Source organism: Mobula birostris, chromosome 3 (assembly GCF_030028105.1).
Source record: "Mobula birostris isolate sMobBir1 chromosome 3, sMobBir1.hap1, whole genome shotgun sequence".
NCBI classification, from domain to species: domain Eukaryota; kingdom Metazoa; phylum Chordata; class Chondrichthyes; order Myliobatiformes; family Myliobatidae; genus Mobula; species Mobula birostris.
The window spans coordinates 41,373,641-41,399,010 of NC_092372.1; the positions used below are offsets into that span (position 1 = coordinate 41,373,641).

A 25,370-nucleotide genomic window follows, 5' to 3' on the forward strand; every position below is an offset into this window, starting at 1 on the left:
GCTTAGCCCACTGCTCTGCTCTCTATATACACATGACTGTGTGGCTAGCATAGCTCAAACACCTTCTACAAACGTTTGTATAAATTTGTTGACGATACAACCATTGTTGGTAGAATCTCAGGTGGTGATGAGAGGGTGTACAGGAGTGAGATATGCCAACTACAGCCAGATGGTCTGCATCCCAGAGTGCTTAAGGAAGTAGCCCAAGAAATAGTGGATGCATTAGTGATAATTTTTCAAAACTCTTCAGATTCTGGACTAGTTCCTGAGGATTGGAGGGTGGCTAATGTAACCCCACTTTTTAAAAAAAGGAGGGAGAGAGAAACCAGGGAATTATAGACTGGTTAGCCTAACGTTGGTGGTGGGGAAACTGCTGGAGTCAGTTATCAAAGATGTGATAACAGCACATTTGGAAAGTGGTGATATCATCGGACAAAGTCCGCATGGATTTGTGAAAGGAAAATCATGTCTGACGAATCTCATAGAATTTTTTGAGGATGTAACTAGTAGAGTGGATAGGGGAGAACCAGTGGATGTGGTATATTTGGATTTTCAAAAGGCTTTTGACAAGGTCCCACACAGGAGATTAGTGTGCAAACTTAAAGCACACGGTATTGGGGGTAAGGTATTGATGTGGATAGAGAGTTGGTTGGCAGACAGGAAGCAAAGAGTGGGAATAAACAGGACCTTTTCAGAATGGCAGGCGGTGACTAGTGGGGTACCGCAAGGCTCAGTGCTGGGACCCCAGTTGTTTACAATATATATTAATGACTTGGATGAGGGAATTAAATGCAGCATCTCCAAGTTTGCAAATGACACGAAGCTGGGCGGTGAAAAAGGCGAATGGTATGTTGGCATTTATAGCAAGAGGATTCGAGTACAGGAGCAGGGAGGTACTACTGCAGTTGTACAAGGCCTTGGTGAGACCACACCTGGAGTACTGTGTGCAGTTTTGGTCCCCTAATCTGAGGAAAGACATCCTTGCCATAGAGGGAGTACAAAGAAGGTTCACCAGATTGATTCCTGGGATGGCAGGACTTTCATCTGATGAAAGACTGTATGAACTAGGCTTATACTTGTTGGAATTTAAAAGATTGAGGGGGGATCTGATTGAAACATATAAAATCCTAAGGGGATTGGACAGGCTAGATGCAGGAAGATTGTTCCTGATGTTGGGGAAGTCCAGCACGAGGGGTCACAGTTTGAGGATAAAGGGGAAGCCTTTTAGGACCGAGATTAGGAAAAACTTCTTCACACAGAGAGTGGTGAATCTGTGGAATTCTCTGCCACAGGAAACAGTTGAGGCCAGTTCACTGGCTATATTTAAGAGGGAGTTAGATATGGCCCTTGTGGCTAAAGGGATCAGGAGGTATGGAGGGAAGGCTGGTGCAGGGTTCTGAGTTGGATGATCAGCCATGATCATACTGAATGGCAGTGCAGGCTTGAAGGGCCGAATGGCCTACTCCTGCACCTATTTTCTATGTTTCCATGTTTAACTAGTGGAGTAGTGCTGCAGCAGCAACCTGGCACTCAATGTCAGTAAGACAAAAGAACTGATTGTGGACTTCAGGAAGGGCAAAATGAAAGAACACATACCAATCCTCATTGAGGGATCAGAAGTGGAGAGAGTGAGCAGCTTCAAGTTCCTGGGTGTCAAGATCTCTGAGGATCTAACCTGGTCCCAACATATCAATGTAGTTATAAAGAAGGCAAGACAGCGGCTATACTTTATTAGGAGTTTGAAGAGATTTGGCATGTCAACAAATACACTCAACAACTTCTATAGTTGTACCGTGCAGAGCATTCTGACAGGCTGCATCACTGTCTGGTATGGAGGGGCTACTGCACAGGACCAAAAGAAGCTGAAAAAGGTTGTAAATCTAGTTAGCTCCACTTTGGGCACTAGCCTACAAAGTACCCAGGACATCTTCAGGGTGGGTGTCTCAGAAAGGTAGCATCCATTATTAAGGACCACCAGCATCCAGAGCATGCCCTTTTCTCACTGTTACCATCAGGTAGGAGATACAGAAGCCTGAAGGCACACACTCAGTTATTCAGGAACAGCTTCTTCCCCTCTGCCATCCGATTCCTAAATGGACATTGACTCTTTGGACACTACTCACCCTTTTGTTTTAAATATACAGTATTTCTGTTTTTTGCATGTTCTTTAAAAAACCTATTCAATATACATAATTGATTTACTTGTTTATATATTATTTTATTTTTTGCTCTCTGCTAGATTATGTATTGCATTGGACTGCTGCTGCTACGTTAACAAATTTCACATCACATGCCAGTGATAATAAACCTGATTCCGAAATCAGTTAAAGTATATGCATATTAAATAGTTAAATTAAAAACATTGCCAAAACAAATAATAGAAGGGAGGTAGTACTCATAGGCTGAATAAACATTTAGGAATTAGATGGCAGAGGGAAGAAGCTATTCCTGAATTGCTGAGTGTGCCTTCAGGCTTCTGTACCTCCTTCCTGAAGTTAACAATGGGAAGAGGGCAATTCCCGGGGATGGGGGTCCTTAACTATGGATGCTGCCTTTCTGAGGCACTGCTTCTTGAAGATGTCTTGGATACTATGGAGGCTAGTACCCAAAATGGAGTTGAGTAATTTTACAACTTTCTGTAGCATCTTTCGATCCTGTGCAGAAGCCCCTCCATACCAGACAGTGATGCAGCTTGTCAGAATGCCCTCCATGGTACAACTGTAGAAGTTTGAGTGATTCAGGTGACAAACCAAATTTCCTCAAACTCCTAATGAAATATAGTCACTGTCTTGTCTTCTTTATAGCCGATATCGATATGTTGGGACCAGGTTAGATCCTCCGAGATCTTAACATGGTAACTTGAAATTGCTCACTCTCTCCACTTCTGATCCCTCATCTTGAAGTCCAGAATTAGCTCTTTGGTCTTACTGACATTGAGTGAAGGTTGTTGCTGCGACACCACTGAACAAGCTGGTATATCTCGCTCCTGTACGCCCTTTTGTCTCCATCTGAGATTCTGCCAACAATGGTTGTATCATCAGCAGGTTTATAGATGGCACATTTCTAAATGGCGCTTGATAAAGCAAATCACAAACTAAAAGTTATAGGACATAATATTTTGGTGTGGGTAACATTGACTAATGAAAAGAAAAAATAAATCTAAATGAGTTTTTTTAAATCTTTAATTCAGCAATGCTCAATAAGATTGATCCTGGAGTCTCCACATTTTAATTTACATAAATATGTAGGATAAAGACACAGAAGCACTGAGCTTGTTTACAACACAAGTAGCAAGAAATTAAAATGAAAAGGGCATTAGAAAGCTACAAATATGATGACAGTAGTAAGTTATTCAAAAAAGCTAAGGGAAAGGATCAATGTACACTTGAACAGGCAGAGATTAACCAGGGTACAGTCAGAATAGATTCAGGCATGAAACCGTAGGGCTAATTTGATCAGCTTTTTAAAACATAAAACATTTCAAAGGCTGCAATATTTACATGAACTTCAGTAAGAATATGGTTGCAGGCCACGTTATTCCTTGGATGCAAAGCTGGGTTGATAATAAGAGATAGGGGATGTTGGTACATGAATGTCTTTGTGATTATGACAAGGGCTGGACACAAGAACTAGTGCTAGGACTCTTATTTGTCAGTGATAATTTGGATAGGAATGTAGGGGAAACTAGTGAGTTTGCTGATGATAAAAATGATCAAGGATATAATTAGGTTACAAAATGATATTGATCAGTTGATAAATTGGATGAAGTAATAGCAGGTGGAATGTAGTCATGATAAGAAAAAGTATATTTTGGAAAAAGTAAGGATAATACATACACTATGAACAGTAGGAGCCAAGGAAGTATTAAAGAACAGAGCTTCCTTGGTGTCCAAGCCGACAGATGTCCAAATGTGGGAACATAAATCTTTTCTTACAAATCATTGCAGGAATCAAGCTGCTGTACATTTTCTGTACTGTCCCTCCTTAAAACTATGTAGTACCCCAGATTTGGTCTCACCAAAGCCTTGCAGAAATACAAAAAAATCAAGTAGTGCCTGATCTACTTATAATTAAAACACATGACACTGAATTATCCAATAATTCAAATGTACATGAAGTTGTATAATATAATGTCATGCAAAAGCAATATATAAGGGCAGGTTTTTTTAAAAAAAACAGTTCAAGTCATATTTGAAACAAGTACCAATCACATGCTTGTAAAAAAAGCTATCAAATGTCAGTTTTCAGTTCTGCTGTAGTTCTTTTTAATTTTAGAGGTACAGTGCAGAACAGGCCCTTCTGGCCCACCAAGCCACATGAACCATCAACCTCCTGGTTTAACTGTAGCCTAATCACAGGACAATTTACAATGATCAATTAACCTCCTAACTAGTATGTCTCTGGACTGTGGGAGGAAACTACAGCACCTGGTGGAACCCCATATGTTCACAGGAAGAACGTACAAACTCCTTACAGAGGATGCTGGAACTGAATTCCCAGTGCTGATGCCCTGAGCGCTGTAACAACATTGTACTAACTGCTACATCACCATGGTGCTCCTACAAATGGACAGCTGCAATTGTATTTTAATACCAAGTGACAGAAAATAGTATCTTCACTAAATTTTTGAGACAGAATAATCAGGTCCTCTCAATCCCAGCATTAAATAATCAAGAGGATTTCATTTTACATCCAAGATATAATGTTTTCATTACTGAATTAGAGAAGGTACATGTAATTTTGAAATAAAATTGGGCCCCATTTTCACTTGGGCCAGTCAGTTGCTGGAGGAAGAAATCTATTGGCGCTTTTAAATTCACCCACTTAAGCAAAAAGTGAGTTCTTTGCTATTTTGCATTATAAATATCTGGCCCTTTTGCCAATGATCAAGGCCATCTATATTGAGCAAGTATATTGGTGTTGGACAGTGAAAATATCCAACAGACCTTCTCTTCTCTTCATGATACACATATTATTGAAAGAATAATGAGCAGTTTAATGGCAATGATATTATCTGTGTCTGATATTCATGTGCTAAATAAATCTCTGCCTGCGTTGAACAGCTGTCCTTGCCACCTGTAGTGAAAACTCCATCAAGTCAGGTGGCTGACCTGGTGGAATTTCACTAAACACCATTTTCTGACTGAAAAAATGGGTTAAAAATCTCTTTGTTTATTAAGAAAATTCCACAAGACTATCAAACACCAAAATCACTAAGACTATCCAAGAACATCTGCCATAGCCATACTGATTAAAAACACCCTGCTAAGCCAGAAATTGAGATGCAACTATTTTTACTTACATGGAGGAAGGTAATGAGAACAAGATTTGCAACTACCATGCGAAAATAAATTCTATCAATTTACCATTTAATAAAGGATTGTCCTAATATTCTGGTATGCATTTAAACAAATTATCCAACACTTATTTCATGAGAGTAGTGCTTGGTGCATTGGACTATAAAGTAAGGGTTGCAAAAAAAAATTGAAACCTTATGCTTTAGGACTTATTTACTACGTTTACATCAAGAACAAATTCATATCCTAAATTCTGCAAGACAAGTCAGACAAAATATGAACTGTGACGGCCCTTACAGATGTTTCACAGCCGGTCTGCAAGAGACGGCACAGCAGGCTTTTGTTTAATATGCAAACCTAGTTGGACAAAAAAGGCAACACAACAGCAGCTAGCACAGTCTAGTCGGAAGTAACTCACAATCCTATTGTACTCAGCTATTAACGACGAATCTGCTGTACAGCTGAAAAATTACTAACCACATATTCAACACATCATTTACTTATTGCTATCTTTAACTCTATGATTTTGTAATTTATTACAGTATGTGGTTAATTATTGCATTGTTTTTTTAACAACAGCATTTTATTTACAAATCTGTACACTTCACCAGTTTCTGTTATGTTTTATTCAGTTAAATGATTTGCAATATTACCACATTCATGTCTTACACGTATTAGGAATACACACTTTCAATTTGTTAGAAACTTAATTTGGAAGTGTGTAAACACTGTGGCTTACTTATCTCCTTTATATATAAATAATATTTGGGAACATAAATTCAGGTCTTAAAATTACAATTATTAGGAACTGTCAAAGTTTACACAGATCTCCAATATGAACTCTAAAGTAAGCAGCTTAAGAGGAGAAATTAGTAAAGATAGAAGCCCTATTAGTACAATAATTTGTTCTGCCAGCTTGTACATCACCAACTTAACAATAAGAATCTTTTCATCCACTTGGTGGCAGAACAATCAAGATTAATCTGTTAATAATGATTGCCACAATCTAGCAGATACAAGTTTTACAAGGGAATCGGAAAAAAGGGGAACAATGCAAGATCAGAGGAATGAAGAATGGCATCGTCTATCCAAGAAAACTAAAGTCCTCAGGAATTAACAATGAATTCAACGATTTCAGATAACCAGCCTTTCTAGATTTTATCAGAACAAGCCATTTCTGATAGATGCTGAAGGAATAATATTAACTGTTTTCTTCTCCTCAAATGTTGGCAATTTTCAGTATTTTCATTTCAGATTTATATCAAATCTGATGTTTTATATCCTAGTTTTATATCTTATAGTTCCAGCATTGTGTTTCTTCTCTTTGCCACCCTCATTAACTTTTCTTAGTGCTTCGCCTCCAGATAGTTGGTTCAGCTGCAATCAGTAAGACGTAATCACCATCTCTTAGCCACATTACGTGTAACTCTTGTGGTCTCCTCACCATCATATCATTGACATTCCCCTTGTTCCCTCATCCTACTCCCTTCTCTGTGACTTAAAACAGGATTTCTAACTTTTCCCTTAGCTCCATAAAGCATCAGAGTCAGATTTGTAATCACTAACAGACAAGGAATCTGTTGCTTTGTGACAGCAGCATAGTGCGAAGTCAAAAATCTCTAAATTACAAAATAAATAAATAGTGTAAAAAAACAATGAGATAGTGTTCATGTATGATTCAGAAATTAATAGCCTGGCATTAACTCAGTTTCTTTCTTCACTGATACTCTTTGACTCGCCAAGCATCTAAACCTGGCCTCTATTTACTTCTGTAACTAGATCCCAAATCTCTTCATTTGGAGACCACAGTCAGTATATTGATATCACCATCTCCTTGCAGACAACCAAAAAAAACACACCTCAATGTTGTGTGCTCAGCCCACCACCCTATTCTCTCTCTCCCCACATGACTGTTGGGTTAAGTACAGCTCAAATGTCATTTATAAATACATTTGCACATGACCCTACCATTGCTAATATCTTAGAAGACAACAAGGCTGCATATAGGATTGAGATAGACCAGCTTGTTCAGTGGCTTAGCAACAATAACCTCACTCTCAACATCAACAAGACCAAAGAATTGACTGTGAACTTAAGGAAGGGGAAAGTCAGAATAATAGGCATCAGTCCTTATTGAGAGGTCAACAGTGAAAACGGTGATCAGCTTCAGATTCCTGGATGTCAGCATCTCAGAGGATTTGTCCTGGGCCCAACATATTGAAGCAATCACAAGGAAAGAATGCCAGCTGCTCTACTTTGTTGAGAATTTGAGGAGATCTGGTGCGTCAACAAAGAGCCTTGCAAATGCCAATAGATGTAGGGTAGAGAGCACTCTGACTGGTTGCATCGCAGACTGGTATGGAAGCTCCAACACAGAGGATCGCAAAGGCTGCAGAAAGTTGTAGACTCAATTAGCTCTATCAAGGACACAACCCTGCCCACCATCAAGGATATTTTCAAGGGGCAATACTTCAAGAAGATGGCATTCATCATTAAAGACCCTCACAATCCAGAACATGCCCTCTATTAGTACTATTAGGGAGGTGGTACAGCAGCCTGAAGGCCCACATTCAACAATTCAGGAACATCTTCTCCTACATCATTCATATTTCTAAACACTTCATGATCATTACTTATTAACTGTTCTTTTGCATTATTTAGTTTTGCAAATTGTAGTAATTTTATGCCTTTGCACAGTACTGCTGCAGCAAAACAAAAAATTTACAACATACAAGCCTGATTCTGGGCACTTCTGGCATTTTCTGTTTTTATTTTAAAACTCAAGTTTTGTTATCGGTCCTGCCTTTTCCTGATGGGTAAATTAACATTCTTAAGCACAAATTAGAAAAAAAAAGGGGTAAGTTAATGAAAAACAGGATAAATCTTAAAACAAAAGCATTCTGCAATAAGCATCTAGCTTTCAAAGAGAGAGACGAGGAGTACATGAGAACTACTGGCACTGGTGAGCTGGTGAGATGGTGGTTGGGGTGTTAGAGGGTGACAGAAAAGGAAAAAGGTGAATTTTAGGTCGGTGGCTTAAAAGAAAAGCCTCATGGATTTATGGGAAATTCCAACTATGGAGACCAAGTGCCTGAACAGAATCACAAGGGCTGGAGTAGTATTCACCGGAAGTTAGGGCCAAAGGGTAGCCTGCAGATTCCAAGGCCACAAACTTCTAGTGAAGTAGAATTAAATAATCTAAGATGCAGCATTATAGGCACAGGAAGGGCTCTAGTGAAAATTACAGCCCATCCAATACTGATAAGACAAGAAGACTGGCAAAAGAAAGATAATTGAGAGGTGAAATGTCTGGCATACAAGTGAAAGGCAATTCTATGTGCTTTTTTTTGAAATGTTGAATAATTGTGAAGCACATCAGATATAGAGAGGACACACTGGAGTTAAGAAAAAAGGCAATGCTACATAGGTAAGAAGCAACAACTGAGGGACTGAAAGCAAATGTAAGCCAGAGAAAATATAGATGCTGATGAGCAGGGTTTGCTCACAACAAAGGTTAAAGAATGAAGATTTGCAGAAACTATCATCTGAAGGGGAAGGAAGTCAACTAGTAGAATTTCTTATAAATTGAACGTCTTGCAGGTTTCAGTGGAAAGAGATACAAAGCTAATTACTGACTTCAGGAGGAGGAAACCGTAGGCCCCTGAGCCAGTCCTCAGAGGTGGAGTCAGTTAGCAACTTTAAATTCCTCAGTGTTAGCACTTCAGAGGATCTGTCTTGGTCCATAAATGCAATTACGAAGAAAGCCTCAACTTACTTACAAGTTTGTAAAGATTTGGTACGATATGTAAAACTCTGTCAAACTTCTATAGGTGTGTAGTGGAGTGCATCACTGGCTGGTATGGAAACACCAAAGCGCTTGAACGGAAAATCTTATGTAAAGTAGTGGATACACCCCAGTCTATCATGGCTAGAGCTATCCTCACCACTGAGCACACGTACATGGAGTATTGTCACAGGAAAGCAGCATTCGTCAGCGGGGGACCCCCACCACGCAGGTCATGATTTCTTCTCACTGCTGCAATCAGGAAGGTGGTATAGCAGCTTCAAGACTTTCACCAACAGGTTCAGGAACAGTTATTACCACCAGGGTCTTGAAACAGAGGGGATAACCACTCAGCTTCCTATGCTCCATCACTGAACTGTTCCCACAACCTATGAACTCACTTTCAACAACTACATAATCTCATGTACTCAATATTTATTGCAAACTTGTTTATTTTTTTTCTTTTGTATTTACGCAGTTTGTTATCTTTTGCACACTTGTTGCCCACAATGTTGGGCATGATCTTCCATTGATTCCGTTGTGGTTACTGGATTTACTGAGTATACCCACAAGAAAATGAATCTCAAGGTCATACAAGGTGACATATATGTACTTTGATAATAAATTTACTTTGAAAGCAGGCAAAGATAAACGTCTGGAATGGAAAGATCATGAAATGTACATTGCGTGGAAGACCCTAGCATTAATTTCAGCTCATCTAAAACCAAGCATCAGACAAACAGCATGAAATAAAATCAGAATGTGCTGGAAGTATGCAATAAGTTGGGTAGCATCTGAGAAAAGTAAAAAGGAGCTGATATTTCAAGTCAAAGACCCTTTGCCTGATCCATCTGACAATTAACAAAGGGAATAACGCTAACCAAGTGGATAAACGAGAGACAATGGGGTGGCACCTTTTGGAATAGAAATCATGTGAGAATATGGGATAGAGGTAAGTCATCCCTGGGCAATGTGTAGCACCTGCTTAGCTATCCCCTCCCTCCATCTGCCTGATCAGGTTCACATGAAGCCATGGGAGCAGATGGTGGATGGTCAGCTGGTAAATTTCACATGTCCTGGTTATGCGACCACTGATGCCACACAGACAATCTTGGAAGAATATCGATAACAGTTAGGTCACCCTGCATGTAAGAGCACTACCCAGAAGGTGACAATGGCAAACTACTTCTATAGAATTTGCCAAGGACAATCATGTTCATAGGTGATCACCCACATCATATGACATGGCATGCAATGACTGAAGATTCAAGTATGTTTGTCATTAAACAATGTACAAATTATACAACCCTGAGATTTGCTTGCTCACAGGTAGCCGTAAAGCAAGAAACTTGGAAGAACCCAATTAAGGAACAAAGAATAAAAATAAAAGACCAACACTTGATGCACAAGAGAAAGCGGAAAAAAAAATCATGGAAACAACTGAAGCAAACAACAGCATTCCGAACCAAAAAGGAGTTCTGTGGTCCGAACCCCAAAGCAGCCCAGAGTAGGCCTAAAGTCTCGCTCATCAGATCATCATATTAACGGGCATGGAGCACAGCAGCTGGGGCAGCCTTCAAAGTCTCAGTGCCATTGAAATGACCATCGTGGAGACAAGTGAAATTGTCTCTCGTCCCGACTGATGCCCTGTTTTTTCAATCTATCTGGGCCAGCATTTAAATTGACTGATAAACATAACAGCAAAAGGCTCCGCACCCTGGAGAGAGGAGTGAAGATCACAGAACGAGTGAAATTGGCTCTCGCCTCCAATCTTGACAGGCGTTTAAATTGTCTAAGCAGCGTATTGTACCTCGCACAAGGACCCAGGCATTGCTGCTGCAAAAGGCTCCAGGACGAGACCAAGCCGCCCAGCGACTCACTACAGGTCCAGATTCCATAGCCGCTCTCAAGCTCTTCAAATCAACTCAGCGCCCAGAGCAATCCAACCTCCAAGACCAGTTGAAAGAGCATCAGAACTTCTCTGCCCGGGCCCCGACTTCTCCTTTCGGCACTCAGAGCGATTCAACCTCGCTCCTGGGCCAGCTGTATAGACTTCAAAACTCCACCTCCAACAATTCTGCAATACACCATCTCAACCCATCCCCCAAGCTCTCTTCACCACTACTTGCCCTTCACTGGTTGCAGCAAAAATTTAGCACAATTTACTTCAGAAACTGTATTTTTAGTGATGTTTTTAGTCAATTTCTTAGCTTTAACAATGATGAAGAACAATCTTTCCAACTCCTCCCCCAATTCAGATGAAGGTGTTGTTGCGTGAATGAAATCGCCTGAGAGAGTGTTACTGGTAGATACAAAACAGCTTCTTTATTCGACGAAACAAGGTACAGCAGCAGGCATCATATGGAGATGCTTTTGGTGGAAAGGTCTGCTGCCCAACCTGGGTCTCGATATTCATTTGCTACACACACACACACACACACACACACACACACACACACACACACAGGAAAATTCCATATTTACAAAGCATAGACAATGCTTTCTTTTGAAGTTACATACAAACTTCACACCTCCCGATTACATCCATACCACCGGTGCCAACAGCATCAGGACTGGTATTCAGGAATCCCTTGTTCCAAACTGAATCCACAATACTTTTATTTGGTATCTTACGTGCTTAACATGAAGGACAATCCATATTTACAAAGTATAGATAATGCTGCCTTTGAAACTGCATGCAAACCTCACACCTTCTCAACAGCAGTGTCTGGACTGGTATTCCGGTATTCACAGCTTTTAGGAAATGCATTGTCAAAACATAGAACATAGAAGAGTACAGCACAGTACAGGCCCTGCAGCCCACAATGTTGTGCTGACCCTCAAACCCTGCCTCCCATATAAGCCCCCACCTTAAATTCCTCCATATACCTGTCTAGTAGTCTCTTAGACTTCACTAGTCTATCTGCCTCCACCACTGACTCAGGCAGTGCATTCCACGCACCAACCACTCTCTGAGTCAAGGAACAGAAGACTGGTGGCTGACCTAAACCCAAAAATTACTCTAACAGAAGAATGACCTGAAAGGTCAACTGTCTATTTGCCTCTCTAAACCCACTAAATTTCTCTAGATTTTGTTTCCTGCTCTAAATTCCAATATCTGCAGTCTTTCATGTTTCTATACAGTTTATTCATTTCCTTATTTTAGAAATCTTGAGAAGACCCAAGTTTAATTTCAAACTCCACTTTCATTTAAGTGGCGTTTTCAGTGAATCATCTCAAGGAGCTGTTAACCTATTAATTAAAGATGAAAATCACCTTAGAGTTTAATTAAAGATGAAACCACTTCGAAGTTCAATAAAAATATACAAAAGCAAATAGACAATGTAGATCTTAAAGTAGATATGCAAAATACAAGAATAATCCAAATGTGAAAGAAAAAGCTACAGATCATGAAAATCTGTAACAAAGAGAGACAATGATACAAGAACTCAGCAGTTCAGACTCAGCATCTGTGGAAAGAGAAAAGGTCACTGTTCGAGATCTACAACCCTTCATCAGAATATCATTAAGCATCAAAGAAAGATTCTATACAAATTTCAAAACAACATGATGGACACTTGCATACATTTTAGCAAGCCTATGATTCTCAAACTTCATTCAATTTTACCCTGAATTTTTAGTCGGACAAAGTTACAACATGACAATTATAATTTAAGAGATCTTGTAGAACTACATCTATGAAGGTACAAACATAGTTAAGACAATGGCTAATCACCACATCTTTTAGGGTGGTGCATATGCTGCAGCACTAGAGGAGTTTGAAATTACTCCTTAAAAACAAAAATTCTGTCAATCACTACCGAGGAGGAAAAAAAAGCACAAGTAGCTAATTTAAATAAGACAGTGGTATAATTTAATGACATGCTTAGCAGGTACGTGGATGCAGAACAGGTACACAACATTGGGAAATAAGCCACAGACATATTTGACATCAAATTCCTTTTTTTCTCCCATTCTGTATAGCATATCAGCAGAGGAAAACATTCAATACATCACTGACTTTAAAGTGCGATGAAAAATATACATTTCTGAGCTATTAGTGGAACTTTAAGATCCACTTGCTTTTCATTATAATAAATTATGAAAATATTTTTGTTCAGTTTTCACTTAGTACAGATGCCACCAAATAAGTTACTCTATGCAAGTTAACATTAAAAGCAGACCATTTATTTCCCTTTCAAAACAGTGGAACATTCTCCCACACAGAAATCCTCAAACAATCAGGCTGATGGTCAGTAAAAGATCATTTCAGAATAGTATACTATACAAAAGACAAAACTGTATTGAGTTTTTGTGGGGAGTGCTTGGGGGTGGGGGGGGGGAGTGTACAGGGAAGAAGAGAACCAGAGACCACTTCAGCTGGACCATCACAGCCTGTACCTATCACATTTTCAAAGCAAATGCACATTATGATATCCTGTCCTAAGATATAAAAGATTAAAAAGTATTTTCCCAACTATGACAGCTATGGCAGGCATGCACCTTTTTATATAGGCACGGACAGTACATGATAAATCATCACTATTTTTTCATTTTGGGACCAAAATTAGCAGCCTGGATCAAACATTATTGGCAAGATATAATGAGGTCATGCAGTGAACATCCAATTTCAATGTTAGCATGAGCCTCATCATTAAGGTCTCATATTTGGAAGCCTCACTTAATCATAAGCCCAAACAAAATTAGATGCGACATCTGTTTCTCGTGTATAAATAAACACCAGAATCAGGGGTGCTACAGGCAATTTTGTGATTTTTTTTTGCAATTTTATAGAAAATGCCTTGCATCAATATCACTACAGGAACACTGGTGAAATACCTGGTAACATACAAACCTAGTCTTGTATTTTCTTTTATCCAAGTATGTTATCACATTTGATTGAGAATTGAATTTCTTGGAAGCTGCAAAGTAGCAGAAACCATGCTGTTTTCTCTTTGATTTGTGGAAAGTTGAAAGCATTTCCAATTACACTGAACTGAGGACTGCTTGGAGATTTTATTGAAAAAGGATAGACTGCTTTCCTGGCGTAAATGATATATAAACTCTTAATGGGTTTCCAGCTGGGTTCAGGTGTCGATTTTAACTGACGTTTCGAAGAACATCAAGGATGATGCCAAGGCACATCTATCCAGTGGTATATATACACTCTCAAATCCCGTTGTCCATCCCCGATTGGTTAGTCCTCAAGCCACTGAAATAAGACTAGAGAAAAAGAATCAAAGGCGAAGGTCTCACTCTAAGTAAGACCTGCAATACGATTTAAAACAAGGTGGGATAACAGAAACCTGATTGGTTGAGGACTAACCAATCAGCAGGGACGGATAACTGGCGCAGAGTACAAAAATATACCATCGGACTAGACACGCCTAGGCATTATATCCGATGAAGATGGCAGAGTTTGTCATTGAAACATCTGTTAAAATTGACACCTGGACCTGGCTGGAAACCTGAGAAGAGTTTGTGCATAGAGATTTTATTGATCCACTGAACAACAGAAGGTAATCTTCAATTAATTGTTAACTCTGAATTATTGGCTATTCAGCACACAAAGAATAGTTTGGCAAGACTCAAAAGTCAGGATGTTTATTTTTAAATGGCTATCAACTTTACAAAGAACAAAATGCCATTAGAGGGTTTTAGCACAAGTCTGCAAAGGAGGCTTTAATTTTTACACATACTATATTTCCACCCAACAATCAGTCCTGAATTGTTTTATTTTTCCTGATCGTAACTTAGGATTTTTTTTTCCTCCTTGAATGACAAAATAACACCAAAGAACTCAGTGTGAAAAGAAAACGATTACTCTCTTGATTAGTTAAATCAACATCTTGTGAAATATCAACACAAGTAGGTATAAATGAGCATAAAAGACTACATCTCAAAAAGTAGATTGTTGATATTTAAAAAGCAAAAAAAAACTGTAGATGTTGGAAATCTGAAAATCACCAATTTGAAACATTTTCCCGAAGTGTACAACCTGAGCAGCCGAATATTCCAGCACATTCCATCAAGTACTGGCTAAGCTTGTTTAGAGCTGCCTTTCACTTTCCATTCTCCAAAATGATCAGTGAGGCAAAATGCACTTCTGCTGTGCCTGTGTGCCATTCCTTCAAGATTCCACATTGTTTTGGATGGCCAAGCACTGCAGATGTTAGCATAATGCTATTATAACACCGGTGACTGGGGTTCATTTCCCCCACTGCATGCAAGGAGTTTGTAGGTTCTTCCTGTGACTGAATGTGTTTTCTCTAGGTGCTCTGGTTTTTTTTCCCCCCATGTGTTAATTGGTCACATGGGTGCAATTAGGCTGCAGACCTCTTGTATCATTACAGCCTTTAACCATTCTAAATAAATAAATAATCAGCAATGCTATGACTCATTAATATCCACCGTCTACTACTGGATAACCTCACCATTTCTAACCAAGATTCCCAACAGCATTGATAGTTTTCTATGGACATGGATAATATCCCAAAGAAACTTTTTCCAGTCACGCCAAGTCTCTGCAATATCAGACTACATCTCATATTCATGAATACACATAACACAATTTTCAGTGAATTATTACAATAATCATTTTTAGCTCGGGCAGTTAGCAGAACCTTTTATCGTTTAAGATCAGGGTTGATTTCCACTGCTATCTGTAAGGAGTTGCATGTTCTCTTTGTGACAGTGTGAATTTCCTCTGGGTGCTCCAGTTTCCTCCCACATTCCAAAGACATATGGTTAGGGTTAGTGAGTTGTGTGCATACTACGTTGGTGCTGGAAGCATTACAATTCTTGCAGGCTGCCCAGCACAATCCTCACAGATTTGATTTGATGTCAATGACACATATCACTGTATGCTTCAATGTACATGGGACAAAAAGCTAATCTTATCTTAAACTCCATCATTCAGCAATCTTATCGATTCTAGCTGCTGTTCAAAGCTAAATTTTAATGCTCCCAATCTCATAATCCTTTTCAAGACTGAGTGAAACCTACTACACATCATAAAGACACTCAGACTAATCTCTGAAGTTGTTATTCGTATCTGCTTAACTTCAGATTTAATGTTTTAATTTTTTTTTGTCTCTTACCTCAAAAGACACCCAAGATTTTCTGGCTACATTCAAATCAGTTGATATCCTAACTTTATCCCTTAAACTATGCACAAACATCTTTTACCTCTGTGACCAATATAGCATTTGGTTTCTTGACTGAACATTTGGATCCTAATTATGATTATCACAGTTCTTTGTGGTTTTTCTCATCATTATCCCTGTAATTTCTTCTGGCTCTTCTATGTTTCTTCTCCAGTTTTCAAAACTTTCTTTCCTCTGCTTGTAGCCTTGAATGAAATCAACCTACATTTAGGAACATTGTTCAAATTTAATTGTCATTGATCTGTGCATGAATACCCATGAATTCAGCCAAACAAAATAGCATTACTGCAGCGGCAAGATGCCAAATGCAGTACTAACAGTCATACACAGTACAAGGCATGTTAGCATGTACGATTACAGTAAAATAGTCACAGGAAAAAAAACTCCAAATCCCCAAGTCCATGAATGCTGCAGTAGTCTGCAGTCGACACAGCTTGACCCTCACTGAACAAATACTTAAGGCTGATTTATACTTGTGCGTCAAATGTATGCCATAGGTACGGCGTAGCCACGTACCCTACGCTGTACTCTATGCAAACCCTGTGCCGTAGCCTAATGTGCACCTCTCCCAAAATGTAACTATGCGTCGTGGCAACGCAGACCGAAACAACTGTGATTGGTCCGCCTGGTAGCATCGCATTTCCTCCTACGCTGCAATAGCTTCCCATTGGGCAACTGAAGGGCAGGGAAGGAATTCTGGCTGCAATGCTTTCCATAAAGCTTTACAGACCTCCAAAATTAAGGAGGACCCTGTGCTTGACCCCAGCTTGTAGCTAGCTGCTACAGTCTGTTGACTTCCACCTGAAGCTAAAACTTGAATGGTGATTGCCAGTCTCTGAATAGCAGGTGACCCTGCTTTCCGAACGTTCTCTTTACGACATTTCGCTTTTACGAAAGACCTACATTAGTATCTACTTTCGTAACTGAAAGAGGATTGTCACTTTTACAAAAAAGACGCTCGCTTTAAACTTGTGTTTACCCTGAGAAAGGCTACCATGACCATGAAGACTTGCGTGGGCAGGTGTGTGCGCATGTGTGACGTGCGTGTACATGCGAGTGCGTGATGGGCACATGCATGTACGTGCCAATTTTTTTCAACAAATCAATTTTGGCTCAAACTTTCCGATTCTGTTGTGAAACCACACTGTACATACAGAAAATTCACCCTCCTTCAGGTTCAGTCGCCATTGTTTGAAGTTTGAGTTTCTTCGTGTTGAGTTTCAGCATGAAGAAAGTCAACACAGCGGCACAGAAACCCCACCACCAACTAGCGTTTTGGCTGTGAATTGCAGAGCGACGCAGATACACCAACACACAAGTATACACAAGTATAAATCAGTCTTTAAGGTTGCTCTGACTCCAACATTCCACCTGCCCCCTGTCCCCTCCCCCCGCCACCAGGATGGTCACAAACAGGTGACAAGGTAGTCTGAATCCTAATCCTCGCTATGACTGAGGACCCACAGCTTATTTGCCATCCTCATCTGCCATTCGCCAGTAAAGCAGTGAACTGGACTGGGAGCAATTCAGAATCAGAATCAGATTTATTATCACCTGCATGTATTGTGAAATTTGTTAACTTAGCAGCAGCACTTCAATGCAATATATAATATAGAAGAAAGAAAGAAAAATAAGTAAATCAATTATAGGTTACATATATTGAATAGATTAAAAATAGTGCAATAAACAGAAATAATATGTATTAAAAAGTGAGATAGTGTTCAAGGGTTCAATATCCATTTAGGAATTGGATGGCAGAGGGATGATGCTGTTCCTGAATCACTGAGTGTGTGACTTCGGGCTTCTGTACCTCCTACCTGATGGTAACAGTGAGAAAAGGTACTGGTACTGGAAGTCCTTAATAATGGACACTGCCTTTCTTAGACACCGCTCTTTGAAAATGTCCTGGGGACTTTGTAGGCTAGTACCCAAGATGGAGCTGACTAAATTTACAACCTCCTGCAGCTTCTTCCAGTCCTGAGCAGTGCCCCACCCCCATACCAGACAGTGATGCAGCCTGTCAGAATGCTTTCCATGGTACATCTATAGAAGTTTTTGAGTGTAGCTGTTGACATACCAAATCTCTTCAGACTCCTAATGATGTATAGCCACTGTCTTGCCTTCTTTATAACTGCATCAATATGTTGGGACCAGGTTAGATGCTCAGAGATCTTGACACCCAGGAACTTGAAACTGTTCACTCTCTCCACTTCTGATCTCTCTATGAGGATTGGCATGTATTCCCTCATCTTACCCTTCCTGAAGTCCACAATCAACTCTTTCGTCTTACTGATGTTGAGTGCCGGATTGTTGCTGCGACACCACTCCACTAGTTGGCATATCTCGCTCCTGTACGCCCCCTTGTCACCATTTTAGATTCTACCAACAATGATTGTATGATCAAATTTAGATGGTATTTGAGCTATGCCTAGCCACACAGTCATGTGTATACAGAGAGTGAAGCAGTGGGCTAAGTACATACCCCTGAGGTGCACCAGCATTGTTCGTCAGCAAGGAGGAGATGTTATCATCAATCCACACAGACTGTGGTCTTCTGGTTAGGAAGTCAAGGATCCAATTTCAGAGGGAGGTACAGAGGCCCATGTTCTGTAACTTCGCAATCAGAATTGTGGGAATGATGGTATTAAATGCTCAGTTATAGCTGATGAACAGCAGATAATTCAGATAATCAATGTCCGACAGGGTCCTGCGATCGTGAGAAAAGCAACCAAGATCATTACTCGCTGTTTGACTGCACAGTCTTTGTGCACCCACTTCAACACCTGCAGTACTTTAAGTTCTTAATGTTCAGCAGGGTCTCGCAAACATAAAAAGAAACACCATATTTGGTTGGCCCCAAGAAGCTGTCGAGTTTGAGCAGACTGCCATCTTACCAGAAATTAAGTGCTTAGACAGCACAATATAGAAATTATACCTTTTGCTTTTTAAAAGGGTTCGCTTAAAACTCAACATCTTGCTAAAATTTTGGCTGTCCTACCCCTTACTTTGGTTATTTTTCTCACGCCTCTATAGCACTTGGATTGCATCCCTGTATCAGATGTATAAGCATTCTGTACTTCCTTGCTTATCTTCCAAATTCTCTAAATAAAAGATCAGACACACTGCATCCTCTCTTTTGAAAAGAAGACATGCCAGATGAACACTTTGGTTTAATGCAACAAAGATTTTGCAATAAATAAGATTTGTTTCCCAGTAGATCTAAAATATGAAAGCAGTGGAAACAAAACTGCTGTTTTATCACACAAAATTATGAAGGCAACACTTGAAAAACAGTTTAAGTAGAAATCTGTTCTCACCTGCATACATTAGAAGATGAAGAGAGCGCTTTACACCCTGCTTCCAAAATATGGATTCTATTAAAATAAATACACCTTAATTTTGGAACAAGGGTAGCATGCACAAATTGTTATAGAAAACATTTAGCTCATGCAGCAGAGAATGAACCCAGACCCTATTTTTCATACCTTTTGATGATTACACTAATAACAGTGAAATAATAATAATAGTGGAAAGCAATTGAGACATTGGGAAAGTTAGATGGATTAAACACACACATTCCATGACATCTTGGAACATCCCAAAGTGCTTTCAGCAAATGAACAGTACATATGTTAGTAAATGCCAAAGCCCATTAGGTTCAACTTAAGAAAAAAGGATCCTGCCTTGCTAATTGCTTTTTATATCAGTTGGGTGATAAATTGAATACAGGGAATGTCCTGCACTTTTCCAGAAAGGATAGTTTGCATGATATTACATGTTTTACATCTCTGAGTGGTGAAAACAGGGCCTTGACTTAATGTGTGATCCAAAAAGCAGCATGTTTGCCAATGCAAAAACTCCCAAGTACTGCAAGTGATCTGTCATCTCACACCTATGTCATGGAAAGCACCAGTAAGCCAAAACTAATAATTATGAACATGACCATAAATCATTCAAATTAACTGTTTTGTCACCATTTTGAATACAGCCTCAAGGCTGTTTATATTGATCTGGATGCAACCTAAAATAACCACTAAATGTAAAAACCCACACAATTAAAGCCTTGTATTTTATCCCTGCTGCTTTATGTTATCAATATTTATGTTTGGTAAAAATAAATCAATACATCATGCACAATAAAATTATAAAAGCACTGGATAATCAAACATCACACATCACTTGTACATTCTGGTAATTAGTTTCATTTTAGCAAATCTACTTTAATTTCTACACTACAATAAATGGAAATCATAAATTAATTTGTCAATAAATCAAGATTAAAATATAACAAATTAAAATACATTTAGTGGTTATTTTTGGTTGCATCCTGCCATTTCCTTTGAGTCCTCTGGCTCTGCTTCACCCACTTCCATTTCCATATTCCCATCTGCTGTCCGAGGTATTCTCCTAGCAGGTTGTCCTTCAGAGCCATCTTCCTGACATAAGGATGTTTCGAATTTCTTCCAGGACTGCAGCCTTGACACTTCCAAGTCCCCGTCCTTCTTTATTCCAGAGGGAGAACAGTCGCTCGAGGTTGGACTGTAGACGGAATCCTCCATTTACTGTTCATTGTTTCTCGGTTTTGATGTCAGTGGCTTCCAGTTTATTACTTGGCTAGCATACAATTGCAGCTGGCTATCAGATGACTGGTAGGGCAAATGTGTCGATGGCTCTAATGTTGTTCTTCCCGTTCAGCTGGCTTTTCAGGACTGGTCTCCCTCTTTGAGGTAGTTGGATGCTGCAGCCTTCCTTGTGTCCTCATAGTGGCTTCATATGTGCCTGCAGAATCCCCAGGTATATGTAGCTGCCCTGAACATCTGGTACCTGGACTTCAGGTAACTCGAGTCCTTCAGTCTTGATGAGTTTGCTTCTTTTCACTATCATCCAGCTGCATTTTTCTGTCCAAATAACACCTCAATGTCTCTGCTGTACACCCTTGTCAGGTGGATTAGTAAGTCAATGTCTCTTTCATTTCTGGCATACAGCTTGAAGTCATCCATGTTCAGGAGGTGACTGATGCCTACTCCACTCTTGAACCTGTACCCATATCCACTGTGAGATGATCTGGCTGAGGCGGGGGGGGGTTAAGCCTATGCAGAACAGCAGTGGGGATAGTGCATCACCCTGGTATATTCTATATCTGATGGTCACTTGTGAGCTTTGAGTTGATGAAGGCCCTTAGTGTCTTGTTGAGCTTGTATAGAGACTGCCATTCCAGGATCCATCTGTGGGGCACTGAGTGATATGCTTTCTGGCAGTCGATCCAGGCTGTGCTTAGGTTGGGTTGCATGGTCTTGGAGTCTCGCATGACTGCTTTGTCTATCAGTCGTTGGTGCTTGGAGCCTGGTTCCATTACCAATCCCCCTCAGGGCAGGGCTCAGGAATTTATTTGTATTTATTTAGGAACAGTTATTACCTTACAATCATCAAGCTCTTGAACTAGCTCAGATTCCAGTAACTCATGTTCTCAGTATTATTTTTATTTGCACAGTTTGTCTTTTTTTTTGGTGACTGGTGTTTGTCAGTCTTTAACCAAGTATGGTCTTCTGTAAAATTCTATTATAATATTATTTTCCTGTGAATGCCTACAAGAAAATGAATCTCAAGGTAGTATGTGGTAACATATATGTACTTTATAACAAATTTATTTTGAACTTTTGAACCCTCTTCAGGACTTTTTCCAGTGTTTCAGTCCAAAATGTTGACTGTTCATTTCCTTCCATAGATACTGACTTCCCTGCTGAGTTTCTCCAGCATTTTATGTACAGTGGTGAAGTTTTCCAGCATCTGCAAAATGTTGTGTTTAGTTTCAACAGAAGTGTCATGACAAAAGTTTAGATTCACTACATAACACCAACCAATATCTTTAGGAACAAGTTGATAGATGTGCATAATGAGGGAAAATGTGAAGTTAACTAGCAAGGATAAAAACATCAAATTTAAGATTACAAGAATTACAGTTACAGGGTTCTGACAACTTGAAGCATGTAAGAACAGCAAGTAATGGAATGTTGATGTTTCTTGCAAAGGATATGACTGGGGAAGTTTTCCTGAGTTACGAATCTTTGAAATTTTTACCCAGTGGGCTGTGAAGTTGATAGTCATTGAATATATTTAGAGACAGACTGATTTTTAGATTCCAAGACTGTGTCAAAGCTACAAGACAGCAGGAATGTTCAGGCCAAAAATTTGATTAGCTATAATCTCAGAATGATGGAATAGGTTCTAACAGGTCTATTCCTATTCGCTATGCGCTTACATATTAAAAAAAACATGCTGCAGTAAATAATTAGATCATCTTTGGAGAGAGATCTCTTGCCATCTTGAAGCAGGCTTCCTCTACAAAGGGATTTGTCTCTTAACTTATTCACCTTCAGTAATTTCAGCTTCCCTTCATACTTATGATAAGATGCTGATAAAATCATCTCCACAATTACATCTTTCCTTTGCAAACGCCTTTAGTTCTGGTGTGCAGTTCTGCTCACCTAACTATAGGAAGGATATCAGTAAGATTGAAAGAGTGCAGAGAAGATTTACTAGGATGTTGCCGGGTCTTCAGGAGTTGAGTTACAGGGTAAGATTGAACAGGTTAGGACTTTTTCCTTGGAGTGTAGAAGAATGAGGGGGGATTTGATAGAGGTCTACAAGACTATGAGGGGTATAGACAGAGTAAATACAAGTAGGCTCTTTCCACTTAGATTAGGAGAGATAAATATGACAGGACATGGCTTTAGGGTGAAAGGGGAAAGGTTTTGGGGGAACATTGGGGGAACTTCTTCACTCAGAGTGGTGGGAGTGTGGAGCAAGCTGCCATCTGACATGGTAAATGCGGGCTCACTCTTAAGTTTTAAGAATAAATTGGATAAATACATGGATGGGAGAGGTCTGGAGGGTTATGGACTGGATGCAGGTCAATGGGACTAGTGGAATAATGTTTCGGCACAGACTAGAAGGACCAAATGGCCTGTTTTCTGCACTGTAGTGTTCTATAGTTCTCACATACCCCATGTGTAATCCAACAAAAAGACCACTTCCACATTAGAACTATATTTTTAACCGTCAGAACTTTAATAACTGTTCCCACATTTGACCACCAATCTTTAAAAATACAACTTAACCACTACAAGCATCATGAAATTGCAAATGCAAAATAGACACCAACTCTTGCACTTAAACCTACGCCACATAACGTGCAGTCCTAGAAGATTATTAATGAAATTTATTCAGCAAACATTGGAGTGAAGATACATGTCTTAATCTCAATACCTTTTGTGTTGTACACAAAATACTGGGGGGAATAAAGAGTCTGTTTATTCCCTTCCGTGGATACTGCTCGACTTGTCAAGTTCCTCCAGCCTTTCTGTTTGTGCTGCTCAAGATTTCCAGCCCTGCAGAATCTCGTGTTGTGTGTTTACCTATTGTATCTTACCTGGAATTATGTACAAGTAATAACTATAAAAGCCTTGACAGAAAATTATCCCAGAAAACAACTTATTGATAGTAAATTACAGTGAACAGGCAGAGTTTCTCAAGCATACATTAAAAAAAAATCTGCAGCGGAAGTACACTGTTTCCTATACAGCACAGGAGGTATGAATGCTACCGAGCAATTTTCTCTTTTGGGAAATGCATTAAGAAAACTTTCACAATGCACTTATTAACACATAATAATTTGTGGTCATGGATCATTAATGCTTTTTCAGCACCTGTGCATGGTTTATAAAACTTTATGAAGTAACTATATATGTTATCCAATCCTTCCTGTAATCAGGATTCGATCTAAGTAGAGTTATACATGTTACAAACTAACCACATAGACTTCCGTTAGGGGTACCAGTTTTTCCATTTTCCTTCACTGGATAATATAACTAAGCAGAACCAATTACACACATCATAAAGTTTACGTTAATTTATGATAGTCTCAAGAGCAAGTGCAACAGGAAATTCAACAGCCTACACTGTATGAATACACATTCATCTGCTTTGCTAGCTTCCTGCAAAATAAATCTGAGAGAGTTTCAGGAGAACATCAATAAAAATATCACACACGGCTTTATACATTAATAGCTCGAGGCAGGCAATGGATTTATTTCTACCACAACTATCTTAAAAATGATGCCAAAAATATTGTGGGTAGCCTGCTTACATATTTTAATCAAACTCTAATCTCCAAAGCACAATAACAGCGTGCTCTTAAATTTTAAATGCAAGCAACATATTAAAAACAAAATTAAAAAATAGATGGGAAATACTTATTTGCATGCCACTCTATTTCCAAGTCTATTAAGTTCAATAGGAAATCAAGATTCCTTTTCAACAAGTGCAGGAGAGATGTCTAGGACTACCTCTAAACAACTGCCCTGTGTGAGAAAGTAATATGCTCACAATTCTGAGTTATGGTCATATGCTACCATGCATTAATACAAAGTCCTCATTTCTTCTAAATTTGTACATAAATAATGGAGTGAGACTGACAGATCAGGTCTTTCAAAGTGCTGACAGATACAACTGGCTACAGTCCAGTCTTGCATGTCAAAAGAAAACCTAACCCATAAAATAACAACAAATAACCATAGAGATACTAATTGCTTTAAACAAAAATTCTGAAAATGACCAAAAGCAAACAGCTTTGATTCCTCACATAACATTGTCTGTTCTTTAGCTTTTTTGATAAAGTAAACACAGCAGGAAAAATGACAGATTAAGGAATGAAGGCACTTGGGATGTTTAGAGTGAAGGAGGAAATGTTGCTGAAAATAGATCAGTTGTTAGAGAAGATTCTGAGCTTAAGAGTACAGGAAAATTTGAAATCTCAGCTCAGAACAAACAGAACATTAAAGAAGCCACTTTCATCATATTACTTCTTGCATTACTTTTATGCTCACGGTTTCATGTATGCAATTTTAAATATATTTAAAACCAATGGCAAAAATCGGAAACTAAAGATCATTTACCCATATTTAACAGCTTGTCATAAATTTGCACATGCTACATCAATTTTTATTGCTAAAAGTATGTGGTGTAATGGGTAAGAATAGTATGCACAGCAATACTGCGTTAAGTAGAAATCATGCATGTGATTAATACCTCCATAATCAATAAATCGTTGCCTCAATCACCTCT

The 25,370-nt window shown here is 39.2% G+C and overlaps 1 protein-coding gene across 8 annotated transcripts in view; it reads right to left on the minus strand.

Moving 5' to 3' along the window:
- LOC140194989 (ADP-ribosylation factor-like protein 15) overlaps positions 1 to 25,370 on the minus strand; it is a 280,579-nt gene that overhangs the window by 107,365 nt on the left and 147,844 nt on the right. Inside the window, exon 5 of one of the 8 annotated variants that reach the window (XM_072252508.1) lies at positions 19,565 to 19,621. The exons of the other annotated variants lie outside the window; for them this stretch is intronic. Coding sequence (XP_072108609.1) covers positions 19,595 to 19,621 — 27 coding nt within the window. The 3' untranslated portion in view covers positions 19,565 to 19,594. Of the gene's footprint in view, positions 1 to 19,564; positions 19,622 to 25,370 lie in introns of those variants that run through there. 8 annotated transcript variants of the gene reach the window in all.